Source organism: Melospiza melodia, chromosome 6 (assembly GCF_035770615.1).
Source record: "Melospiza melodia melodia isolate bMelMel2 chromosome 6, bMelMel2.pri, whole genome shotgun sequence".
NCBI classification, from domain to species: Eukaryota; Metazoa; Chordata; class Aves; order Passeriformes; family Passerellidae; genus Melospiza; species Melospiza melodia.
In genome coordinates this window covers 65,353,816-65,377,961 of record NC_086199.1, presented here as the reverse complement: position 1 = coordinate 65,377,961, position 24,146 = coordinate 65,353,816, and the positions used below count along the sequence as shown (strand labels likewise).

Here is a 24,146-nt window from a genome sequence, read left to right as displayed (position 1 = left end):
ATCCTTTCTCTGCTTTAATCAAATATTCCTTTTCAGAACTTCAAGAAAATACAGATGAAACAAACAGCCTGCATTGCTTCATGAAAACATTACATTCCCATAAAACATACAGAGACTCTCTTAAATGTGCTTGCTGCTTTAGACAGTATTCCACTGGTCTGGATCACATTTACGTGACACTTTTCAAGACAAAGGAATAACAGAAGCTGATCACAGGCTCCTTAGCATTTTTAGGGGAGATCCTCATTCTTCCTGGGCACCAAGCAGGGAGAGACCAAGACACAGAGATCTGTCAGTCACAGCTGATTTGTCTGTCAGCACCTGGGTCTTGCTGGGTGCTGCACTCTTCAAGTGTTGGTTCAGCGAGCCAGGCATGGTCGCCAAGATCTTACTGGGTTGATCTTTAGCTGAACCAAGTTGCTGTAGCTGTTGTCTGCTTCTGGGGTAAAGCTGAGCTCATCACTAATGCCCGGAGCACCCATGGAGCCTGGGGGAGGCCAGCAGAGCAGACAAGGTCACACGGCATTCACCTCAGCCCGGCGTGGAATTTGCAAGCAGAAAAAATGGTCACAGCACTCAACATGACTATCCAGCTGAAGGCTTCTCTCCCACTAACAGCTGGACTTACATTTCATCCTCAGCGTGGAATCTGGTTTATTTTGGAAGCTTATTTTAAAGTCCGATGTGTTTTCAGCAATACTATTTCTAGTTACAATTTAGAGATGGCATTTTCTTTAATTCTGATTAATCTGTTAAATAAATATGCAAATATATCAAGTGCTCTATATAAAAATACATACACACAACAAACAACTCCTCATAATAAAAGCAAGATTAATAAAAATATGTACTGTTTTACACATATGAAATGGCTGTCTAGTTTCGAAATTATAATGAAACAATTACACATAAGTCACAGGACATAATCTAAAAAGAATCAGCATATATAAAATAATGGCATTGCCTCTTGAGCATCCCTCCTTTAAAAATATACAAAGAACCCAACCAGTGTTGCCTGTGCTTTTATAGCTACTGACTATAAAATAAATTACCAAGAAGTTTGTGGATTTCTTCATTTAACATCTGAACAGGGAGATGAATAACATGCCACAGACTCTTTGGTTTTTTTAAGAGAAGTTTAGCCTCCAAGACAGTGAAATACGTCCTTCTCACTGAGACCTATTCCCAGTTAGGATTTAACAATTTTTAATTCTTACTCTGGATCTCCATACTTAGTGGAATGAGTACCTAACAGCAGTTTAAACATAGCCTTCAGCAGATCACTCTGATTTCTAATGACAAATAGAAAAGTGTGCTTAAAAACATTAAACAAGAATCGATGCATTGTTCACAGATGAAATATCTGATGTGCATAAAGCCAAAAAACATCTTATGTGTATTTTAAAACATCACTTTCTCTTGGGACTTTTTGCCCAGGTGTAAATTGCCCTGAGCAGATCTGCCAGCAGATACCAGGGCACTTGAGCATTTCCATGAAGCACATGGGAAACTGCTGGAGGGCTGTGACTCAGAAATATAATCAACAGTCTTGTTCTTTATGTTCCAGTAAAGATCAGTGCTAGCTGAAGTCAGTATTTAGCCAGCTGAATATTCACCCTCCAAACTGCTTCAGATGGAGAACATAATACATCACACTTTAGCAGAGCAGTTTCAAAGACAGGGGCTATGGTCAGTGAACAGAACTCCTGAACAGCCCTGCTACAGACCATCCACATCCCACAGCTGGCACAGACCAGCATTTTTCCCTGCATTTCCTGGGGGGAGTCCAATTGGAAGTTTACAATTCTCCCTCCATTCCAATAAGCTTTCTAAAAATGGCACAGACCACTGGTAGCAAATAATTGTTTTCCTGACAATTCTTATCAATATAATGCACAGCATCATAGCTTAATACAAATACTTTACAGACACAAAAGGACATAACGAAAGCATGTAACAATGCAGCTCAACTACTCTACTATATTACATGGCTGGGAAGAGTTTCCTTTCCTTTGCTTTGATCTTTTCTGTAGAAATCGAACTTCTGGTACCAAAAAGCAAGCAATGTTTCTTTTTGGTGTTTTTAAAAAGCTGATGGAAAAAATGTAGATGAAATAGAATTCAGAGGAAATGAGCGAGATCATAGAAAAGCAGCTTTTAAAATATAAGCAATCTCGTATAATGTAATAGTTATAGAGGAAAAAAATTAATAGGCTCAGCATCTCCTTACCAAAATGGAGCAGAATACAGAGACCTATTTTCAGGAATAAAATACTGTCAGCTTCCCTAGTGATCTCAATTGCTTGATTTGTGCATATGTGATAGAGCTGGGGTCATTTTGTTTTATTCATTATCTTAACTAACAGGCTCATTAAACACATGCACAAACTTGGACCAATGAATGAGGTGGGGAGAAGAGCAGTGAATACCTCAAAAACTGAAGGATAATTGTACAGGTTGCTAGGATAATAAAGAATAGAAGTTTATTATATTTCAGCTCATGTTTTCATGCCTTTATTACCCCTCCCGAGAAGACTTGCTGTATGTCCATAGATATTTAAAAATAGAGATAAATAAATTTTGTCCTTCTGGGTTTCCTTCGTTGCAGACCAAGCCACACAAAATTATAAAATGTCACTTTTTGTTTATACTGGCAGATTCTGAATGTACCCACAGCCATTCCTGGCTGGAAGGCATTTCTGAAGGATTCTGCTGTTGCAGACATTGTAGAAGATGCCTTTTGGGTTTAAACTTGATTTTTTCACTCTTGACATTTTTCCTCACTTATTTCTCTACCATGGCAAGTTTTATACTTTAAATATCTGTAAGATGGAGTGACTGGATACTTCTTTAGCTTCACACAGTGAAGACCTTCCATCTGGGGAATAATGATGTAAACTTGTATGCCTCCTAACATCCAGGACACAGTGAGAGTCCTCTGTGAAGGGACTGGGAACTGAAAGCATTATGCAACTCTTGGGGGTGTATTTCAGAAAGCACATGTCAATTTTTAAACTCAGGCGTCATTGCAAAGTGATTTAAAAGAAACAGAACTTATGCTTATGTTCAAAAGACATCAGTAGCACAGTGCATCTGTGAATTCCTGTTCAAGTTCCACATGATTTTGGTTTCCCCAGCCCTGATCTGCTTGGCAGCGTGGTACCATTACACTCCAGTCTTCATGTCACACTCGTGATGATTTTGTGTTTCATTAACAGTCAGGAATTCATCACATGCTTGTGTTCGGTCATTTGACCATTCTTTATGAACCAAGTGCACCATTTCTTGTGATTTGCTGATATCTCCATTTAATTCACTTGTCTTCCTGTCCTCCACTGCCCCTTTGCCATTGTTAATTACTAGCTTTTTCTTCTGCCCACATCTAGAAAGAAATGAAAATTAAATATTATAAATAGAGTACAAAAAAATAATAAAAAACTGAAGGTCAGTATTTAGGAAAAGGTGATTGGAAATTAAAATTGTGCCTGCCAGTGCAGACTTACACCATACAAAGTGTAAAATTTCTCCATATTGCATATTTTATTTTTGAAAACATCCACCATTATATGCATAAAATTTATTAGGAGCTCACTTATCTAATTTCTATTTACTGTTACTACATATAGCAATAACATTCATTACTGAAGACTAGAAATTTTTTTCTGTCATTTGAATTTATCCACATTTTTGAACTTTGTAAATAGCCCCACTATGAAGACAACTTCGAAATCCAGGCTTGGGACCACAGCTTTGAAATGCACAAATTCTTAAGCAAGCAGAAAATCTGGATCAAGCTCTTACCTCATTAAACAAGACAACTGTTTTTTCCTTTGTATTAGCAGGCCAAGCTCAGAAGCCAACCAACCGTAAGGAAATATGGAGAATTACTCTTGCTGTTGTCAGCAGCAGAGTTCCTTGGGATGTTCAGGTAGGAAAAAGGTACTGGGATTTTCAAGTTACACTCGCTGCAGGACTGCCCAATAAACCTTATATGTAGCTCTGAATTAAAACACACTAACCCACAGTCTAAATTTTAAAGAGTTACCAGTCCAAAGCCGATGCACACTGGTTATCATGGGCTGGGTATCCTTCAGCATAGTAAAACAGCACTACTGACACTGCTGTCAGATTTACTGTTTAGATGACTCCCTGGCTACACAGTGCTGGACATCCCACTTGTCCTCAAACAGCCTTGTGCAAAGTGAATATGCAGAGCCCAGCATGCCTAGGAGGGACAGTGTGTCTGTGAAGTTGGACTTCTAAGTCCTTTCTTCTTAAATGAAGCATATTTACTCCTGAAGGACTGATTTGGCTGTTCAATTTTACTAAGATGCTCTTGAAATAGCATTTTTTTCATGTCTACTGACTCATAGATGAGGGTTATTTTATCTGAAGTAGCTCAGTTCACTCTGCTAATGCTACACACACCCTTGGGAACGATTTCCTGCTCTGCAGTCATAAAATGCCAAAAGACACCAGCAAAGAGCTATGGAGCTCCACAGCCTCTTAAAAGAGCAGCTCAGAGTGCTCTGAAACCAACAGACTAGGAAAAAATGTGCTCACTACTTCCTGCACAAAAAACTCCACATGTTATATGGTCATTATGATAAAAAAGGAGTTAAAATCCAACTTTCAAGTAGCAAATAGTTACTCTGTTAAAAAGCTCAACTTTAACATTCAAGTAGCAAAAAGCTGTTGAAGACAATTGGCAAGTAACCTCAAAACAGGCCCCAGAGAAAAGAGTTAAGAATATTATAGCCCATCCTTTAGGCTAGGGTTTTTCCAATTTCTCAGCTAACTTTGCACAGATCATTGCATTACTTTTTACTCCTCAGCTTCCTCATCTGTAAAATGGAGTACATAAAGCTCCTGAGAGCTCAGAGAGCAATGTTAGCATATATGCTTGTGACTGCCAGATGTGATAGTGGCTCTTGTTCAGAAGAAACAGAATATCAGGTTTTCACAGAATCGCTGTGACTGTCTAGGTCAGCCCTTCACACTGCACACAGACAATGCTTTAATGGTGGAGAATTATTCCTGGCTCATCCTGTGGTTGTTACTGTGCGTTCATCTCCCAACTTCCACCCTCTGTGAACACAATTTTCCCATTGATAACAAATAGAGAGAGGCTAATCATGTTTCTGTGATCTATGTACAGTTAGTTTCCCTTTCCCAGACTAAACAGTTCATGTAGCTGCTGACTTCATGGGAGTGGTTCCAGGTGAGTGTGAAGGCTGATGTGTGACCTGTGCAGGACATGGTGACCTGGGTCCCCACACCACAAGCCACAGAGCTTTGCAGAGGATGCTCTTTCCTGTGGTTTGCTACTCTGCTCTTTGAGAAAGCTCTGGAGACTCTCCAAAGGAAGACAGAAGTGAGGCAGAGTGTTTTGGAAATGTAAAGGGGTAGCCTTACCTTCTGCGACTGTTGACAGCAATGCACACTGCCAGGATCAATGCAAGCACCACCAGAGCAACAACAATGATCAGCCAGTCTGCAGGGACAGATGAGGGAGGGCGAGAGGGAGTGTGAATGTATCTCATGTGGTTTTGCCATCTCACAGAACTGCAGAAACACAATCTCTTCTGCTTCCCATAAGCTGTCACACTCTTTTCCTAGCTTCCATGACTGTTTGTTTGGTGTACAAAGTCTTTCCATGCGAATCAAACACATTTTCATCACTCAGCTATAGACAGGCCAGCTCAGATTAAATACCCCATTACTGCTATCACCTGGAAGCACTTTGGTGGGCATAGTGAAGAGGAGCTGTTTCACTGATTTACTCCAATGGCAAAAGAAAAAGCTCAGCATGACACACCTACAGTCTCAGGCACAGAAGCAGGATGAGTTTTAGCACATTTTAGTAAATCAGGTTTCACAACCTTCCCAGTAGCCTACTTTCTACTACCATTATAGCTCTGCCACCATTACAGATGGGGGGTCCTCTCCCAAGAGTTATGTCCTGTATTTTCTTTGTTTGAAACAACCGCTCCTAGTTTAACAAGACTCATACATTTAATTTGCAACAAATTACCTCTTCTAAATAGTTAATTATTAGTACTCCATGGTGAAAAACTGATAGGCATTCTTTTCATAGCATGCTTTTCTTATATCTCCCTTCAGTTTTCCCTGCAAATGATGAGTTCTTCAAAAGGTGCTTCAAAGGTTACCTTCCCAAAATTTTCTGTGTGCTCTTGTCCATTTTTTTCCTGTGACTAATGCATTGCCTTGAACTGAACACAGAGTTTCACCTCTGGACTTGCTAGGCCTAAGTACAGTGGGATAATTACTTTCTCTGTTTTAAAAATTACCACTAATAAGTCCCAGAATATATTCACATTCTTTTGCAGTTGTATCACGGTGTTGGCTTCTTTTTGTTCTATTTTAGTCTGCACTCTCTTCTGGAGAGCTTGTCTTAGCTGAACATTCTCATGGATATGATGCTATGCATATAACTTTACCAAGTTTTGCTTGATTTGATTTCAGTTTATAACAGTTAATTGAATCTTAATCCCACTCCCCAAATGTATGGTTTCTCTTATCTTAATATTGCTGAAAAACTATATGAGTTACAATATACATTTCACAGACTACCTGTGAAATGCTGAATATGATCTGATCCAGAACAAAGCTTGAGCAAAGCATTTGACCTTCATTTTCATCTCTTACTTCAGTTCATATGAAGACAAGTCTGTCCTTGGATTTTTAAAACATTTGACTTCCAAAACCCACCTGGTACACGGGCCGACCTTGGTTCTGAATCTATTTTTGTTGTGGCAGTCCCTCCAGGGGAAGTAATGGATTCATCATGTCCCTTGTGTGGTCCTTGGTTATCATACACACTAGAGGTAGAGCCTAAAGAACAAAAAAACCCCAGCCATTAGGCCAAAAATGCTTGATGGATATTTAACAGCAATGTATGAAGACTGCAACTTAAACAGTGTAAAAATCATACTCTGGAAAGCCCATGCTGAAACAGTTAATGAGTGTTTGTACTGAAAATTATCACACAGACTATAAGCATGACACTTATTTGAACTACGGCTAGCTTTAGTATTTTGAGAAGCAAAACTCATGGCTTTCCCCACTTGTCTCCCTCATATGTTTCAATTCTATTCAGACACAGGATAAAAGTGAACCCCTAATACTCTAATGTTGTCATAAAATTGAACAATAGTCCTTTGAATGCTTGGGACTTTGGCAGCTAGAGTGGGACTCTAAAAATTAAAAGTATTCTTCTCCTAATAGAAAAATGTGTTCTCTGCAAACTTAGATGTGGATCCTCTTGTCCTTTTTAATAAGTTGTGTAATTTGGTTCCAAGATGGTGTTAGACTTTAATCAGTCTCTTATATTTTCTAAGCTGGCCATACTGCTTAAACTTTTAGGCAATTACATTCCTGGCCCATGCTATTGCCATAAGGGTATCCCAAGTCTAAAATTATCAGCAGACTATAGATACAGTAATTTCATTATCACTAGAAAAAATATATGACAGATCTCCACCTCTCTGAATTCTTCCAGACTCCAAGAAATTAAACACTAACTTTAATCAGCTGTAAAGTTCTTTTTCTTTATCACACATTACAACTAATTTCTGTCCAATATTTCTGATCTCATTTCCTAGTAACAGCTGGCAAATGCAAAATTGAGAAGCATGTTTTATTCCCTCTGTGAAGTACAGCCAGCAAGCAGCTCATGAATTTTCCAGATGTTTTTATTATTTTTGTTAACAAGAAACTTATTGACTGGCGTGTTGTTTGGTGCTATCTCACAACAAAGGCCAGAGCACAAATTCAACAACGAAAAACCTTGATCTAGCAGCATAGAAAGCTGACCAAGAGGGACCTACTAACTTGTCTACACTACATCTCAGCAGATTTTTGAGCTTTTTCTCCACAAAACCCCTTATAAAGGCATTCAGACATTTATTAGAAGTTGTGTGCTTAGAAACCTGCTACATTTGCTGCTCCCCTGAGCATTGAGAAGCAGCAGCAAGGGTCAGCCACGTTCCCTGCTGTTCTGGCTCTGGGGAGGTGCTTGCAAGTGGCAGGGAGGGAACCTCAAAAGCCCTCTACATTTCATTTTGTTAACACACCAGATTTTCTTTCTTTATGGACAGTTATTTTTTGTGTCCCTTCACTGGACTGACTTGTTATGCTGTGGACACTTGGACACTTGGTGTGGTCTGACCACAGCCTAAACATTGCTGTAGAAAAAAAGCAAAAGTGGTACAGTACATCAAACCATTCATTTGATCAGAGAAGGCCTTTAATAATACATTCATGAATCTTTTCCATTCAATTTCACCTACACTGGGCAACATTACAAATGAATGAACCCTTCAATAAGCTTTTTGATAACAATGGTAATGTCTTAGTAACTCCCATCAACTGTGTTCTTAAAATGCAACAAGAGAAGGTAAATGAAAAAAGGAAGAGTTTTGAGAAAATGGCCTTCTGAGCTTTTTGCCAAGGTACTCACAATACTCCCACTGAAAAAGATATTCCCACTGTAAAAGATTCAAACCTGTTCTTACAGGTTTTATGTGATTAAAACAGAAAGGCAGCAAACATTTTTTCATAGTGTGTAATGTCTACACACAAAATTAAGAAGGGAGCTTAAATTAATTAAGTGAATAGGGCCTGTGAAATGAAAGAAATGTGTTTTAGTAGGAAGACATTATTTAAAACAGATTTCATTGTTAAAATTCTGACAAATACATATTTTGCATTTATAGTCCTATGCCTACATCAAAATACTCTAACCAGGCAATTTTGTTAGAGTTGAATTTACTGCTTTATACAAAATTCTTGGAAAAATAATTAGCCCAAGTTCTACCTCACAATATATTAATTAGTACTAATGAATTATTAAAGGAATTAGTTTTCAACTGTTTTCTGTATAATACTGTAAGGATATAGGTACATAACCTTGTTTATATGCAATGAATGTCCACAGAGCATTGGCAAAACTGCTCTGGAATGGTTCCACTAACTTCCAAGAAAGTGCATGAAAACAGTGTTTGGATTAGCTGAATTGGGAAAAAAACCCTTACTTTTAGGATGGTTATTTGTGAGGAAACCACATTTGGGAATATGGAAAATTCCCTTCATTTCCCATGTTATTAGCATCCAAAAACATTACCAAAGGCTGTATGTAGTATAACAGGCTAACACTGTTAACTGCAGTAACTTCATCAGAAGAATAACTCTTTGAAAAACAAGGCTGTTCACAAAAGAAATGTCAGTTACAGCCCAGTAACAGCTACATCTAATCACTGGAAAGATACCAACAGCACATATAGCTAGGAAAAAAATGGTGCCACAGAGAATTACCTTTCTTTTGTACTTATTCAGCTAATTTAAAAGGTTACAAATGGGGGGAAAGTGACAGATACTTAAGGGTTACATAGCTGTCATTTGTGCCCAGCAAAAAAAAGAAAGACAAAATGCTATCACAAATATATGGGCATGAGCAGAAAGTTTGCATTTCTTCATTTCAATAGTTGTGTTACCACATGCTGATAACAGAATATAAGAAAAGCTTATTTGCAAAACACTATTTACAGCCTTTACATAATGCTTTTGCTAGAAAGAGATACCATTCATGACATCTTATCAGCAGGTTAAAACCAATAACAAAACCTAAAAAGGAAATCATAATACGACAACCATTTACAATTATGCCTAGTACACATTTTTTGGACAATAACTATTGTCCACAACAACAACTTACTGATGGATAAATGAAAATGGTTATAATTCACTGTTCTTACTGGTAGTAAGAGGAGTCTGCAAGGGAATGAAACGGTCCTCAATGTCTGAAAAAACTCCAGGTATCCCATGGACATGGAAACCATCTGTGGTGTTTGCTGGTTCACCTTCCCTTCCAGGTGCAGTGCCAGGTGCCAGTGGCTCCTTGGTTGCTTTCTCTTGGTCAGCATCATCCACGGACTCTATGACTGCCATGATGGTGGCATGATCAGGGAGCACTCACAAAAACCACCACCTACATAATTTCCTGGGCCACAGCAAGCCAGAAAGCACCTTCACCTCCCTCATGCAAAGCACAGAAAGAGGGGAGAAGACATGAAGGCCTCTCCTTCTTCTTCCACACTGTCACTGGCTTCTGAGAGACCCTGAAGCTCCACATCTATGCTCAGCATGTTGGAGCAGGATGCTGGTGACATACACAGATCCCAGTGACAGAGGGAAAGGGGAGACCTTCAGAAGAAGAGATGACAGCAGCAACAACCTGACCCTATCACTCAGGAGTGAGTGGCCTCACCTCTGTTGGTTTTGCCTGGCAATACACAGGGGAAGAGAAGTAAGAAACTGATGGCAGAATTTAAGGGATGTAATTCTTTAATGAATGCACTGCCCTCACCACTGGGACACCACTGCCTAGTGATGGTGCTGCTGCTGAGTTGAAGGATCAAGTCATCTGATTAGCCTGCCAGAGCACCTCCACCACACCAGTCATGGTGCCAAAGCATATCCAGCCTAATCCCACTGATGCACAAGAAAGGAAGATCAGGTTGGGGATTCAGAACCACCAAAGTGCATGTCTCACAGAACATTTGGGAGATCACCCGAAAACATGCTTCAGCAAAGGTCAGAAACCACCAAGTACACCAGCAAGAAGGAGCAAGGAGTCCCTCAGGCCTTGTTCACAGATCCTATGCCAGATTTTTCACTGCAAGTCCACGCTGAGAATGAAGATCCCCAGGATGAGAAAGATAGTGAAAGGAGTCATCTTCAGCAGAGATAATGTCTCATTTCACACCAGACATGAGAAATGAGAATGATCCATTATTCTTGCTGATACCCATCAGAAAATAGTCATTACCAGCTGTGGTCACACTGGAGGTAGTTCTGTGGAGGCCTTCATCTCTGTGCGTATCCATGGGATTTGTGATGCCCTCAGTGCCCTGTCCTGGTTCATCATCTGAAGGCAGAGGTGTTTGAGTTGGCTCTTTGTGGTGGGCACCCTCAGGAGAGGAAGCAGATGTCACCACAAGGTGAGGTGCCCACGCTTCCTGGGTTATATCTTCTGGTGCCAGAATGTCAGTGGAGGCTGTGACTGTTGTGATGATGGCCAAGTTAACTTTAAAAACATTTTAAAAATGCACCTTACATATTACTCCCTCTTTATTTTTAGTAATCTCTAGCTTTTTAATTTATTTGCCTATGTAGACTCTACAGTGAGAAGAAAAACAAAACAAAACAAAGCCACAAGCAAAGAATATCCTCTGCATATGACACACTCTTTTTGGTTTGCCTCTTCCTTCATTAATATTCACAATGCAGCCTAAAATACTGATTTTGAAAATACCTAGTGAACACTGTTTAGAAGTGAGAAAACAGCAATATTATTTTCAGAATGAGTATAAGAATTCCTCTTGTTACACAGAGGAATGAGATTAGAATTACTTAATTAATAACATCTGAAAAAATTGCAAAATCATACTTGGGTTTTCATATTTGCAACTGACCTGTCAAACCTCATAAAGTTTGAAAACAGTGAACTGGGAAACTTTACAGAATCTCATTCATATTTAGAAAACGTGAGCAGATGATAGTGAACACAAACTTTTTCATCTACAAACTATATTTTTAATCTACACAATTTGTAGTTTTCATAGCTCTCTGTCAAATCCTAAATGTTGAGGATTAAATAGTCCAGATAAAAATTGATTTAGAGGTAGAAAAGCAAAATGATAACAGCTAATTTTTCCTTAGAACATCTTTTTTATAAAATGCAGGAAGAAAAGATGCAAGAAGTTCCAAAGAACTTCAGTGTGATAAAAAAAATCCTATTGTATTAAATAAAAAAGAAGTATTTTGAATGAGAATAATTTTAAATGGATAACATGCATAGTTTGAGAATTTAAGTTAGAACCTTGCAGAACTACATAAACAAACTCCAATAAATTATTTCAGATTTTACAGTATTAAGAGAATATGCTGAAAAATTAAGACCAGGAATAACCAGACATGAAGAACAAGCATTTGCACTACCAGCCACCTCAAAAAAGCAACTGTTTTCACAGTTAAAAATACACCCAAGTAAAGTCAGGGTGCACAAGAAACAGGGCACACAGGAAAAAAAATATCCTTAAGCAGACAGGAATTCTTGTTGGGATATTCACATGCAACAAAATAATAAAAACATTTGCAATGTAAATTCACAACAAGAATGCACACTTCGAAGATGAGAAAGACAAGGAAAGAAGTCAGTTTCAGAAGAAATAATGTCTCATTTCACACCAGACATGAGAAATGAGTACAATCCATTATTTTTATGGGAACCCATTGGAGGAGAGTCATTACCAGCTTTGTTCATAGTGGCTGTGGTCCTGTGGAGAACTTCATCCCCGGGGGCATCTGTGGGATTCGTGATGCCTTCAGTGCTCATTTCTGGTTCATAATCCCGAGGCAGAAATGGTTGAGTTGGCTCTTTGTGGTGGGCATCATCAGGAGAGGCAACAGCTGCTATGATGGTTTAATAACAGATGATTTAAGCACAGGTTATTTAATAGCTGTGAATTCCACGTGTGTGCTGCTGTGGCCTTCCCATTTCCATCCCATCCAAGCCTCCTGTTCCCCTCAAAGCACTGTTACCCTTTTCTATCCACAAAAAGGGCAGAGAAGGGAGACCTTGTGTACATCACCACTGCTCTCTCACAGTTTTGGTGAGACATATCCATTTGCTGTTCTTGCCTGCTTTTTTTACTTAATTAAAAAGACTCCTGAGGGCAGTGGACCCAGGGAAAGACACAGAGGCAGAAGTCAGAAGGATTCCCTGACTCGCATCCCAGGCTACCTACAGAGTCTCAGCTTCCTTGGCACTGTCACTTGCTCTAACAGTGTGTTTCACATTACAGGCATCAGTACTGAAATACTGACAGTCAAGAAGACATGAAGGCCTCTGCTTCTTCTTCCACACTGTCACTGGCTTCTGAGAGACCCCTAAGCTCCACATTTAAGCTCAGCATGTTGGAGTGAGATGTTGGCAAAATATACAGATTTGAGATGGTCTCTCCTCTTCATCTCCAGTGGCAGATGGAGAGGAGAGACCTCCAGAAGAAGAGATTACACATGTTTTAGAACACTATTTTGATGTTATAAATACTGTGTTATATGAGAATGGATCGCTGTGTCTTGACAATTTTATAGATTCCAGCCTCTCATCATTGTATGAATGAACCAGAGGGATAAAGATTTCAGTAAAGTCTATGAAAATAACACTCTTTCACCAGGTGAATATTCACAAATGGAATGGATTAACCTCGAGGTACAAATATGCGTAAGTATGGATTCGACTTTATGATAAAGACTGGCAGCACCAAATAATGTAACTTATGTAATGAGCTGGATGCAATTGCACAGCCATGCTCCAGTAAGGAATGAAAAGCCCTCAAAGTGGTGGTGGCAAGTAAAGATCAAATGTTTTATATTGAGCTAAAATTGAAATCTGTTTCACCACCATCCAGACAGGGCACAGAGAAAATTAATCACTCTACAGTTTATGAGATTATTTTAAGAGATCAGTAATTACTCCTTCTACAAGTTCATGCAGTATCTTTCCAGGAGAGGCCATCTGAGAGACAGAAGTGATGCAGCATACATAACAGACATTATTACTAGTACCTGTGGTGGAAGACTCTCTTTCATGATTGCTCTCTCTGGAAGGAGTAACTCTATCCATTCCAGCAGGCTCTGTGGCATAATCCTCTCCCTCATTCCAGCCTGGAGACACCAGTGGCTCTCGTGCTGAGTCATTCTGTTTGGCCCCATGGCTGGGGACCATAGCTGTTATGATGATGGTGAAGCAATTATGAACTCAGTATATAAAGATACATTTCTCACATTATTCTCCTCTTCAGTTCTTGTCTCTATGACAGGTCTTGCTCACATGACTACTACATTTAATGGCAAAGAGAAGTAAAGTAGATTTGCTTCTCATCCTGGTTTATATTTAGAAAAGCTGCCAACTGTCATCAGTAGGACCAAATCCTTCCTCAAAATGAGCATATGCTTTTCAGAATCAAGTTGTGTTATTTTTCAAAAGTATTTATCTGAATCTTGCTGTCAAGTTTGTATTGTTGAATATTAAACCAAAATTCACTGATGCAGAATTTAAAACCTCAGACATAAATATGCAAGGATATGACCCATCAGTAAGATTTTAATCACATAATTTGAGTGTGTTGACTATATCCAATTTCTTCTACTCAAAGTTTCACTGTTTCATTAGTTGCAGCATCTCCAGGAAAACACACAAAGAGGTGTGACAAAGGGTAATGCTAGGTCATGGTTCAGATCTGTGAATGGTGCACACAATAAGACAGCATACAGCTGGAGAATATCTGATCTTGTAGTTATTTAGAAAAACACCATCCATGTCAACCAACCTGTAGATTTCATTACACAATCAAAGCAAAAGAGTACCCAAATTGCGTAAAAAAGCATAAACCTTCTTAACCCCTTCAACCCAATAAGGGGGGCAAAAAAGCAGGAAATTTGCCACAGTGTGTTACAATTTTAATTGCATTTAGGCCATTATGTATTGGTGTAGTAGTGTAGGATAACAGATTATCAGAGACCTGCATTTGATAATCCACAAAGGCAGATGATGTCTGTGGTGCATTCACTGTTGGCAGTGCTTAGTACAGCACATCTGTCATTAATTTGTAAGTTTGGTACACTCACAGGAACAGAAATTAAAATATATCAATTTTCAATTACCACCTTTACAGTATGATTTTATCTTTTATGCTTCAATTTATTCAACCAATGAAAGAGAGAAGCCTCTCTCTTATTCTACATTGCTTTGTTTTCTTCCCTTCATATTGCTATAGCTCAAAAGTGGGATGAGTAAACATTTTTGATAATTTTTTTTAGATATAACTGTCATTAAAAAAAACTGGAAAAAAAATTCCAGGGCCAAGAATGACTTGCAGCAGGAGAGTGAACACAGTTGCCAGAGGAGTGAAAAATGCAGCACACATTATTATTTTTCCACTTAAACCTTCTCTGTTTCCTGCAGACAAAACCCTGGCAGACAGCTTATTGAAAGCTTGTGACTGCATGACACACAACACAAAACGTAGGAGAGTTACAAAATTGACCTACTAAAGGTCTTGACATGCAAGACAAATAGAAGAGAAACATCCAGGAAAAGTCTGAAGAACAGACTAATTAAAAAAATAATAATATAATATCAAAATTGCTGAGGTTTATTCACAGAACCTGTGTTATGGCCTCAGAATGCAAAAATGTGAGTAAAACATCCTAAAACTAAATTTTTATAAAACCCTGAAAATTTACTAAAATGTGACCTGCAATATTACCTGTAGAAGTTTCCTCTCCGAAATAATTTTCACCTGCAGTAGTAAATTCATGTTGTTCAATATTGCCAGTGGTATTTGCAGGATTTTGTTCTTGACTGACCCCTCCAGAATGAAAGCTGTGTGATAGTGGATGTTGGGTTGGTCCTTGATGCTTTTCATTTTCACTTGTAACTAGTGCTGGTAAGATTGTGATTGAATCAATAATGATCAAAATACTCAACATATTATCCTTATCATCACAGTCTACGTAACAAGGGTGTTTGGCTTTTGCATTTTGGCTTTTTCTTGTTGTTGCATTTCATGTGAAATGAAAGATGTAAGAAAACAGAAGTCTTCTGGAAACCCGATCACACAAAAGCATCACCAGGAGTAGCAGAAGATTTAAGTACACTAGAAAGGATCCCAATGACCAGTGGAAGATAAGACATATCCGAGAACCAGAAGAGCTCATAGAAACAACAGCTTAAATATTTCATATTTATTATTATAAACTTAACTGTTGAGTTTGTTTGTATTCTGTGTTTTTAAAGTAAAACCCTGATGAACCTTTTCTTTTGAGTTATCTCAATTGCATAATTACAAAGCTGGCCCTAAAGAAATTGTAATTTCTTCTGAGACTGGATGAATTAAATAAGCAAGTTCATATAAGTAGATAAGCATAATTATTTTGAACTCAATAATAATTAAAGCTCTCACCAATTAAACTAATTCATTGCTTGCTCTTTAACTTGCTGTTGTTTACACAGCAGAAGATGCAGTCAGCTGAAGTACCACCACCATAAGAGATGTTCTAACAAAGATTTGGAAAAGATACATCAATAAACCTAACATAAGCATAAGAAGTCAGCTGGAAATATATTTGCCTTAAGTATCAAACATTTCCATGAATAGTATATAAAGGTAAAGCTAAGGTCCTTAATCAAGAGCATGCAAAGAATGAGCTGGATGCGTCATACGCGTCATAAATTACCAGAGAGAGAAACGATGCTACTTCCCAAGAAGAGAAAAACTGGAGGAATATTTATCTTCACATTCAGGCAATGAAATATTTGTAAAGACAGCGCTCATGCAAATGTAGTTCATTATTTTTAAATTAAACCGAACACAAATACATTGTCTTACAAAAAAAAAGAGGTAATATTAATCAATGTATGAATACAACTGATCTAACAATACTTCACCACTAAAAGAAAGTTATCACAAAAACCATTTCTGTGTGATTATAGAATCTGTTCTAATGCCAATTGCATAAACAACTGCTGTTCAAAACAATCTCAGAACCAGACAGACACAGAAAAATAGCTTGAGGATGCACTCTGTAGCTTTTGCGTACAGAATTGAACATTTTGGTATCTCGGTTGGCTACTGGCACTAACACTGGTAGCAAAATGTTCACCTCCAGTTCATCTGGCAGTAGTGTATTATCCTTTGCAGGACAATTTATGTATTGAAGACACTAGCTCCCTTTTTTGTCTTTTGTCTACAGATTTTACAATAGAAATTTTGAAGTAGAAAAAGGAATTTTTTTCTCACCAGAAGTTACAGACTGCTCTGTTTTATTGCACACTACTGGCAGTGCAAATTTTAAAATACCAGAGATGTGAGGAGAAGTGGCAAGAAATGAACTTTGTATATATAAGATAGACTTATAGATAAAATCAACAGATGAATGTTACAGATGCCACCTTTGAGGGCTCTAGTACAAATAATGTAAAAGTATTACTGTGAACTGATGGACTGTAATTCCCACTAATGGTGTGGGAATTACAAACAACTGCACCACAAGTGTCATACTTCACTGAATTATATCAGAAATCTGAGTATTATCTGAAATGCTTTACCCCTGCTACCAGAGCTAGAATCCTGCTCCTCTTCATCTGTAAAGGTGGGGTTCCAACGGCCTTGTGTGGTGATTTCCAGAAGTGTTACGTGTTGTGAGTCTACAGCTGTTGGGAGAATGGAGGATTCAATGCTGACTGTGCTCTAAATCTGCTGTCTGTGTGTGCCATAAAGGTGATGGAAAATGGAACTTCTTGCATAGCCTAGCTGTAGTCTCTTTACTCTTCTTATCAAATCCCTTCACAACAAACCAGTTGCTCTTTTCTTTGCATTCGAGAGATGCAAAGATTCCCAAGAAATACGGGAAAAACAAGCAGCAGAAGAAAAATGTACAGTAGAAGAACTGCAAAACCATTAGAGCGGTTGTAGAAATTTAAACTCATGTTTTAAGAATAATGCTGGACTTAAGGAATCTGGTAGGTATCTCAATACACATAAAACATGCTTGCTAAGTACTCAAGAAGTACTCAAGAAGTACCATGTTAGAATACCCATGACTGAGCAAAAAAATGAGAGCACTTTGACAAGCACCAGGAAGCCAATATTAGTCAAGAAAGTTATAATACAATTAAAAAGATATAAACCAGAACTTCTACAAGAGTCTGTGACCAGAGACTGAATAGACTTTCACCCATGGATCATGCAGACACCATGTCAAAGGTATGGAATGCAGTACACCGGTGGGACAAGTCACCAATGCAGATTCTCAAAGATAAATAAACACCAAAACTACCCAAAGCATAGGAAGAAACATAAGAAGTCCCAAAGCAAGATGAATTCCTGATTAGCATTTTCTACTAAAAATGGAAACCACTGCTGAAAAAATGCAAATACTGCACTATCTTCAAAAAAAAAAAAGGCTTATGAACAGTGACTGCTGATTAAATAAGAGCACAGACAACAGACACATTAAGATGTACTTAAATTAAATAAAACTACAGAAATAGAACAGGTTAATATCTTTGTACAAGTATGAGCATTAGACTATAGTATTTAACAGCAACATCTATGCTAAAACCCCCCAGGGCTGGGGCCATTCCCAGGTCAAAAAGCCAAGTAGCAGTTTGTGCACTTCAGAGACACACAGCATTTAGCTTTAATCATCATATATGGTGTTTTTCTGGTTTTCAGACAAAAACTATTTCACCTATGGATGGATTGTGAATTAAAGAGTTCTCAGATGGTCACTGTGGGACTATTCATACAAGGAAAATAAAGCTATGTATTAAAATATCTCCATTGTAACACTGGATGGTGCCTAGACATCTGAGGTCACAAAACAAATGAGATGATGTTAGAAGACTGAATGTGTGTAAAAGGTAGCAAATACAAGACTGTATTGTTGACAGTTCCTAATGAAAAAGGGACTTGGAGTTTGGCCTTTTCAGATTGTACCTCAGCATCCTCAATAGAGAGGAAGTCTGCTATTGAATAGATGTAGGTTATATATAGCAAGAAATAGAATTATTTTAACACTTAAAATAAACTAATAGAAGGAAAGATAAAATTTTTTGTCTTCATAATCATGAGTAAATACAAACATTTCAATAAACACGTAACTGGGACACTAATTTTAAGTAGTGTCTTTAAGTAGTTTTAAAAACGGACATTATTTTATACTAACGACCGGAGATAAATTTCCAGTCACAAAAGAGGTATGTCTGAAAGGGAACAGCTGATGAGAAGAACATCCAATTTTCAAAACATAAATGCATGACAAAGTAGTAGGAGATTCAGGTAAGACAAGAAAATCAAGAAAGAAACAATCCAAACAGAACAGAAGCTCGTTACTCGTACTTGGAGCAGTCTCGTCCTTGGCCACACTCCTGCCCCAGCCTGGAAACATGGTGGGATACACAATCTCCTCTGAAGAGTCCTCATCATCTGAATCACTGCCACTGGAGGTCACACCTGCTGTGATGATGTTAAATCTGCCATGAAGCCCGAACCCACAAGGCCTTCTGCTGCTGGCACTTCAGCTTTCCTGCCTCCTCTACTCACAGCCTTACAATCACAGAGGAGAATTTACAGCCCCATGCTTCCCAGGGGCCACAGCTGCTCCTGGCCTTGCCACTCACAGGGGGTTCTCCCCTCTGCCATGGCCCTGCTCAAGCTGCTCCTCTAGAGCTCTTACATACATTTTGGGAACCTTTCCATGTTCACACTCATAGCAGGTAGAGCAGAGCATACTGGCTTGAAATCCTTTCCTTCCTCTCCCCTACAAGTCCTTCTCATTGGAACACTCTGCTCCTAAACTGCTTCCAAACAGGAAGAAAGACAGACCCAGGTACATGCCGTACATAATGGCATGCTCCCATACTCATCCCTTTCAAACAGGCAGAATGCCTCCATGGCACATGGACAGTGTGCACAAATGCTCCATTGCTCCACGTCCACACTCTGGGACAGGGAGCCCGGGACTTTGCTTTTCCTGCTTCAAGCATCGTGCAAGGAACAGCAGAGAGAAATGCAACCCATTCATCCCTCCTTCCACCTAGAGTTTGTGCACCTTGCTGCCCTGCTCCCTGGTAATTCAGCCCCTAATCCAAGCAGCCTCTGAGCATGGCATTCTTTACCCCTGGTTGCTGGCGTGGGTTCTTGCGTCTTCTCTCCAGGATTCGACCACCACCAGTTGTCTGGGAATGGATTCCACCAAGCTTGGGTGGTGGTTTTCTCCAGGTTGTCATGATGAGGCCCTGGAGCTGTTATGACATGGCTCATTTAACCAAGATCTGGTGGTTATTTCTTGAGAAGCAAGTTTTCCTCCAGCACAGTCCAGTCCACCAGCAGCAGCACCTTGAGCACGCTCATGCCCACAGATGGAGGTGAGAGCAGGGCGAATGTATGAACCCACGGTGTCATTACATTCCTCCAATGCCCAGCCAGATGCAAGCACTTTGGGCAGTCCCAGGAAAGAACATGCTCCCTAGAGAGCAGCCACCAAAAAGCTCCGTGAGGCTTTTCACCTCTCCACGTTCCATAAGGTTAGTGAGTTCTTCACAGGCTCTGACAGCATGAGAGAGCAGATAGTCTTTGAAATAGAGCCCAGAATGAGGAACATCCACCAAGATGACAAAAAATCACACACACAAGATGGAAGAAGTATCCATGATAGGGAAAAGGGATACCCAGAGATAAGCTCACCCAGAGAAGCAAAATGGTCTTCTACTGACAAGCCCATGAAACCAATGCTGCCAAGGACCTGAGCACAGAACCGAGGCCATTCCTCTCAAAAGACACATGCATTACCCTTGACCAGATGCTGACAGCTAAATGCACACCAGAAACACCTTTCAGAGTAGGCACCAGTACAGCATGGATAGATAGGAGCAGCTTTACTTGTATCCTGTTAACAATGCACAGCCTATTCTCACAACACAGTATATCAAATAGCAGGACACCTAGATTTATGCCTTGTATTTACAGATGGATAGAGATTTCTGCTTAAAAAAACGACAGGAATCTACAGTCTTTTCATCCACCATGCTACGCAAGCCAACTAATTGTTGGCAGACTAAGAGAAATAATTGTGCCACTTGTAGGAGGCTGGAAATTCCCTCCAAATGAAATCAATCCTTGACTCCCAAGAAGTCACAAGGAAAATCCACAAGTCAAATGAGAACGAAGACAACAGTTCAAGAATCAATAGAATGTGGTGCTTTTAGCTATGTGGAGCCCAAACATTCTTAATTTGGCTTTTTTGTGACATGGGAGATGCCTCTGAAAACAAGCTGATGAGATCATCCAATTTTCAAACAATATATGTGTAGCTAAGGAGGTGGAGCACCAGATGGGAAAGGAGAAAGAACAAACCAACGAAAGAGAACAGAAGTTCCTTACTCGTACTTGGAGCAGTCTCGTCCTTGGCCACACTCCTGCCCCAGCCAGGAAACATGGTGGGATACACAATCTCCTCTGAAGAGTCCTCATCATCTGAATCACTGCCACTGGAGGTCACACCTGCTGTGATGATGTTAAATCTGCCATGAAGCCCGAACCCACAAGGCCTTCTGCTGCTGGCACTTCAGCTTTCCTGCCTCCTCTACTCACAGCCTTACAATCACAGAGGAGAATTTACAGCCCCATGCTTCCCAGGGGCCACAGCTGCTCCTGGCCTTGCCACTCACAGGGGGTTCTCCCCTCTGCCATGGCCCTGCTCAAGCTGCTCCTCTAGAGCTCTTACATACATTTTGGGAACCTTTCCATGTTCACACTCATAGCAGGTAGAGCAGAGCATACTGGCTTGAAATCCTTTCCTTCCTCTCCCCTACAAGTCCTTCTCATTGGAACACTCTGCTCCTAAACTGCTTCCAAACTGGAAGAAAGACAGACCCAGGTACATGCCGTACATAATGGCATGCTCCCATACTCATCCCTTTCAAACAGGCAGAATGCCTCCATGGCACATGGACAGTGTGCACAAATGCTCCATTGCTACCACGTCCACACTCTGGGACAGGGAGCCCGGGACTTTGCTTTTCCTGCTTCAAGCACCGTGCAAGGAACAGCAGAGAGAAATGCAACCCATTCATCCCTCCTTCCACCTAGAGTTTGTGCACCTTGCTGCCCTGCTCCCTGGTAATTCAGCCCCTAATCCAAGCAGCCTCTGAGCATGGAATTCTTTACCCCTGGTTGCTGGCGTGGGTTCTTGCGTCTTCTCTCCAGGATTCGACCACCACCAGTTGTCTGGGAACGGATTCCACCAAGCTTGGGTGGTGGTTTTCTCCAGGTTGTCATGATGAGGCCCTGGAGCTGTTACGACATGGCTCATTTAACCAAGATCTGGTGGTTATTTCTTGAGAAGCAAGTTTTCCTCCAGCACAGTCCAGTCCACCAGCAGCAGCACCTTGAGCACGCTCACGCATGGATGTGAGAGCAGGGCGAATGTATGAACCCACGGTGTCATTACATTCCTCCAATGCCCAGCCAGATGCAAGCACTTTGGGCAGTCCCAGGAAAGAACATGCTCCCTTGAGAGCAGCCACCAAAAAGCCCCGTGGGGCTTTTCACCTCTCCACGTTCCATAAGGTTAGTGAGTTCTTCACAGGCTCTGACAGCACGAGAGAGCAGATAGTCTTTGAAATAGAGCCCAGAATGAGGAACATCCACCAAGATGACAAAAAATCACATACAAAAGATGAAAGAACTATCCATGACAGGCAAAAGGGATACCCAGAGATAAGCTCACCCAGAGAAGCAAAATGGTCTTCTACTGACAAGCCCATGAAACCAATGCTGCCAAGGACCTGAGCACAGAACCGAGGCCATTCCTCTCAAAAGACACATGCATTACCCTTGACCAGATGCTGACAGCTAAATGCACACCAGAAACACCTTTCAGAGTAGGCATCATTGCAGAATGGAGAGATCAGAGAAGCTTTACTTGTATCCTGTTACCAAGGCACAGCCCATTCTCACAACACAGTACATCAAATAGCAGGATACCTAGATTTATGCCTTGAATTTACAGATGGAAAGAGGTTTCTGCTTAAAAAAACGACAGGAATCTACAGTATTTTCATCCACCATGCTACGCAAGCCAACTAATTGTTAGCAGACTAAGAGAAATAATGGTGCCACTTCTAGGAGGCTGGAAATTCCCTCTAAATGAAATCAGTCCTTAACTCCCAAGAAGTCACAAGTAAAATCCACGAGACAAATGAGAATGAAGACAACAGTTCAAGAATCAATAGAGGGTAGTGCTTTTAGCTATATAGAGCCCAAATGTTCTAAATAGAGTTTTTTGTGACATGGTTGATGGATTTTAAAAAGAGCTGATGAGATCATCCAATTTTCAAACAATATATGTGTAGCTAAGGAGGCTGAGCACCAGATGGGAAAGGAGAAAGAACAAACCAACGAAAGAGAACAGAAGTTCCTTACTCGTACTTGGAGCAGTCTCATCCTTGGCCACACTCCTGCCCCAGCCTGGAAACATGGTGGGATACACAATCTCCTCTGAAGAGTCTTCATCATCTGAATCACTGCCACTGGAGGTCACACCTGCTGTGATGATGTTAAATCTGCCATGAAGCCCGAACCCACAAGGCCTTCTGCTGGTGGCATTTCAGCTTTGCTGCCTCCTCTACTCACAGCCTTACAATCACAGAGGAGAATTTACAACCCCATGCTTCCCAGGGGCCACAGCTGCTCCTGGCCTTGCCACTCACAGGGGGTTCTCCCCTCTGCCATGGCCCTGCTCAAGCTGCTCCTCTAGAGCTCTTACATACATTTTGGGAACCTTTCCATGTTCACACTCATAGCAGGTAGAGCAGAGCATACTGGCTTGAAATCCTTTCCTTCCTCTCCCCTACAAGTCCTTCTCATTGGAACACTCTGCTCCTAAACTGCTTCCAAACAGGAAGAAAGACAGACCCAGGTACATGCTGTACATAATGGCATGCTCCCATACTCATCCCTTTCAAACAGGCAGAATGCCTCCATGGCACATGGACAGTGTGCACAAATGCTCCATTGCTACCACGTCCACACTCTGGGACAGGGAGCCCGGGACTTTGCTTTTCCTGCTTCAAGCACCGTGCAAGGAACAGCAGAGAGAAATGCAACCCATTCATCCCTCCTTCCACCTAGAGTTTGTGCACCTTGCTGCCCTGCTCCCTGGTAATTCAGCCCCTAATCCAAGCAGCCTCTGAGCATGGCATTCTTTACCCCTGGTAGCTGGCGTGGGTTCTTGCGTCTTCTCTCCAGGATTCGACCACCACCAGTTGTCTGGGAACGGATTCCACCAAGCTTGGGTGGTGGTTTTCTCCAGGTTGTCATGATGAGGCCCTGGAGCTGTTACGACATGGCTCATTTAACCAAGATCTGGTAGTTATTTCTTGAGAAGCAAGTTTTCCTCCAGCACAGTCCAGTCCACCAGCAGCAGCACCTTGAGCACGCTCACGCCCACAAATGGATGTGAGAGCAGGGCGAATGTATGAACCCACGGTG

General features: G+C 40.5%; 1 protein-coding gene across 14 annotated transcripts in view; it reads right to left on the bottom strand.

The window, feature by feature from the left end:
* The window catches only part of CD44 (CD44 molecule (IN blood group)), a 52,535-nt gene continuing 28,389 nt past the window's right edge, over positions 1-24,146 (bottom strand). The window contains exons 7-21 of one of the 14 annotated variants that reach the window (XM_063158780.1): positions 23,865-23,990; positions 23,079-23,201; positions 21,822-21,947; positions 21,036-21,158; positions 19,772-19,897; positions 18,993-19,109; positions 17,198-17,302; positions 15,357-15,533; positions 13,654-13,815; positions 12,334-12,492; positions 10,850-11,107; positions 9,777-9,962; positions 6,733-6,855; positions 5,416-5,494; positions 1-3,382 (exon numbers count right to left, since the gene is read on the bottom strand). In XM_063158780.1, coding sequence (XP_063014850.1) covers positions 3,166-3,382; positions 5,416-5,494; positions 6,733-6,855; positions 9,777-9,962; positions 10,850-11,107; positions 12,334-12,492; positions 13,654-13,815; positions 15,357-15,533; positions 17,198-17,302; positions 18,993-19,109; positions 19,772-19,897; positions 21,036-21,158; positions 21,822-21,947; positions 23,079-23,201; positions 23,865-23,990 — 2,207 coding nt within the window. In that variant the 3' untranslated portion in view covers positions 1-3,165. Of the gene's footprint in view, positions 3,383-5,415; positions 5,495-6,732; positions 6,856-9,776; positions 9,963-10,849; positions 11,108-12,333; positions 12,496-13,653; positions 13,816-15,356; positions 15,534-17,197; positions 17,303-18,986; positions 19,110-19,771; positions 19,898-21,035; positions 21,159-21,821; positions 21,948-23,078; positions 23,202-23,864; positions 23,991-24,146 lie in introns of all 14 variants that reach the window. The other 13 variants (XM_063158776.1, XM_063158782.1, XM_063158786.1 and 10 more) reach the window with 13 other exon arrangements.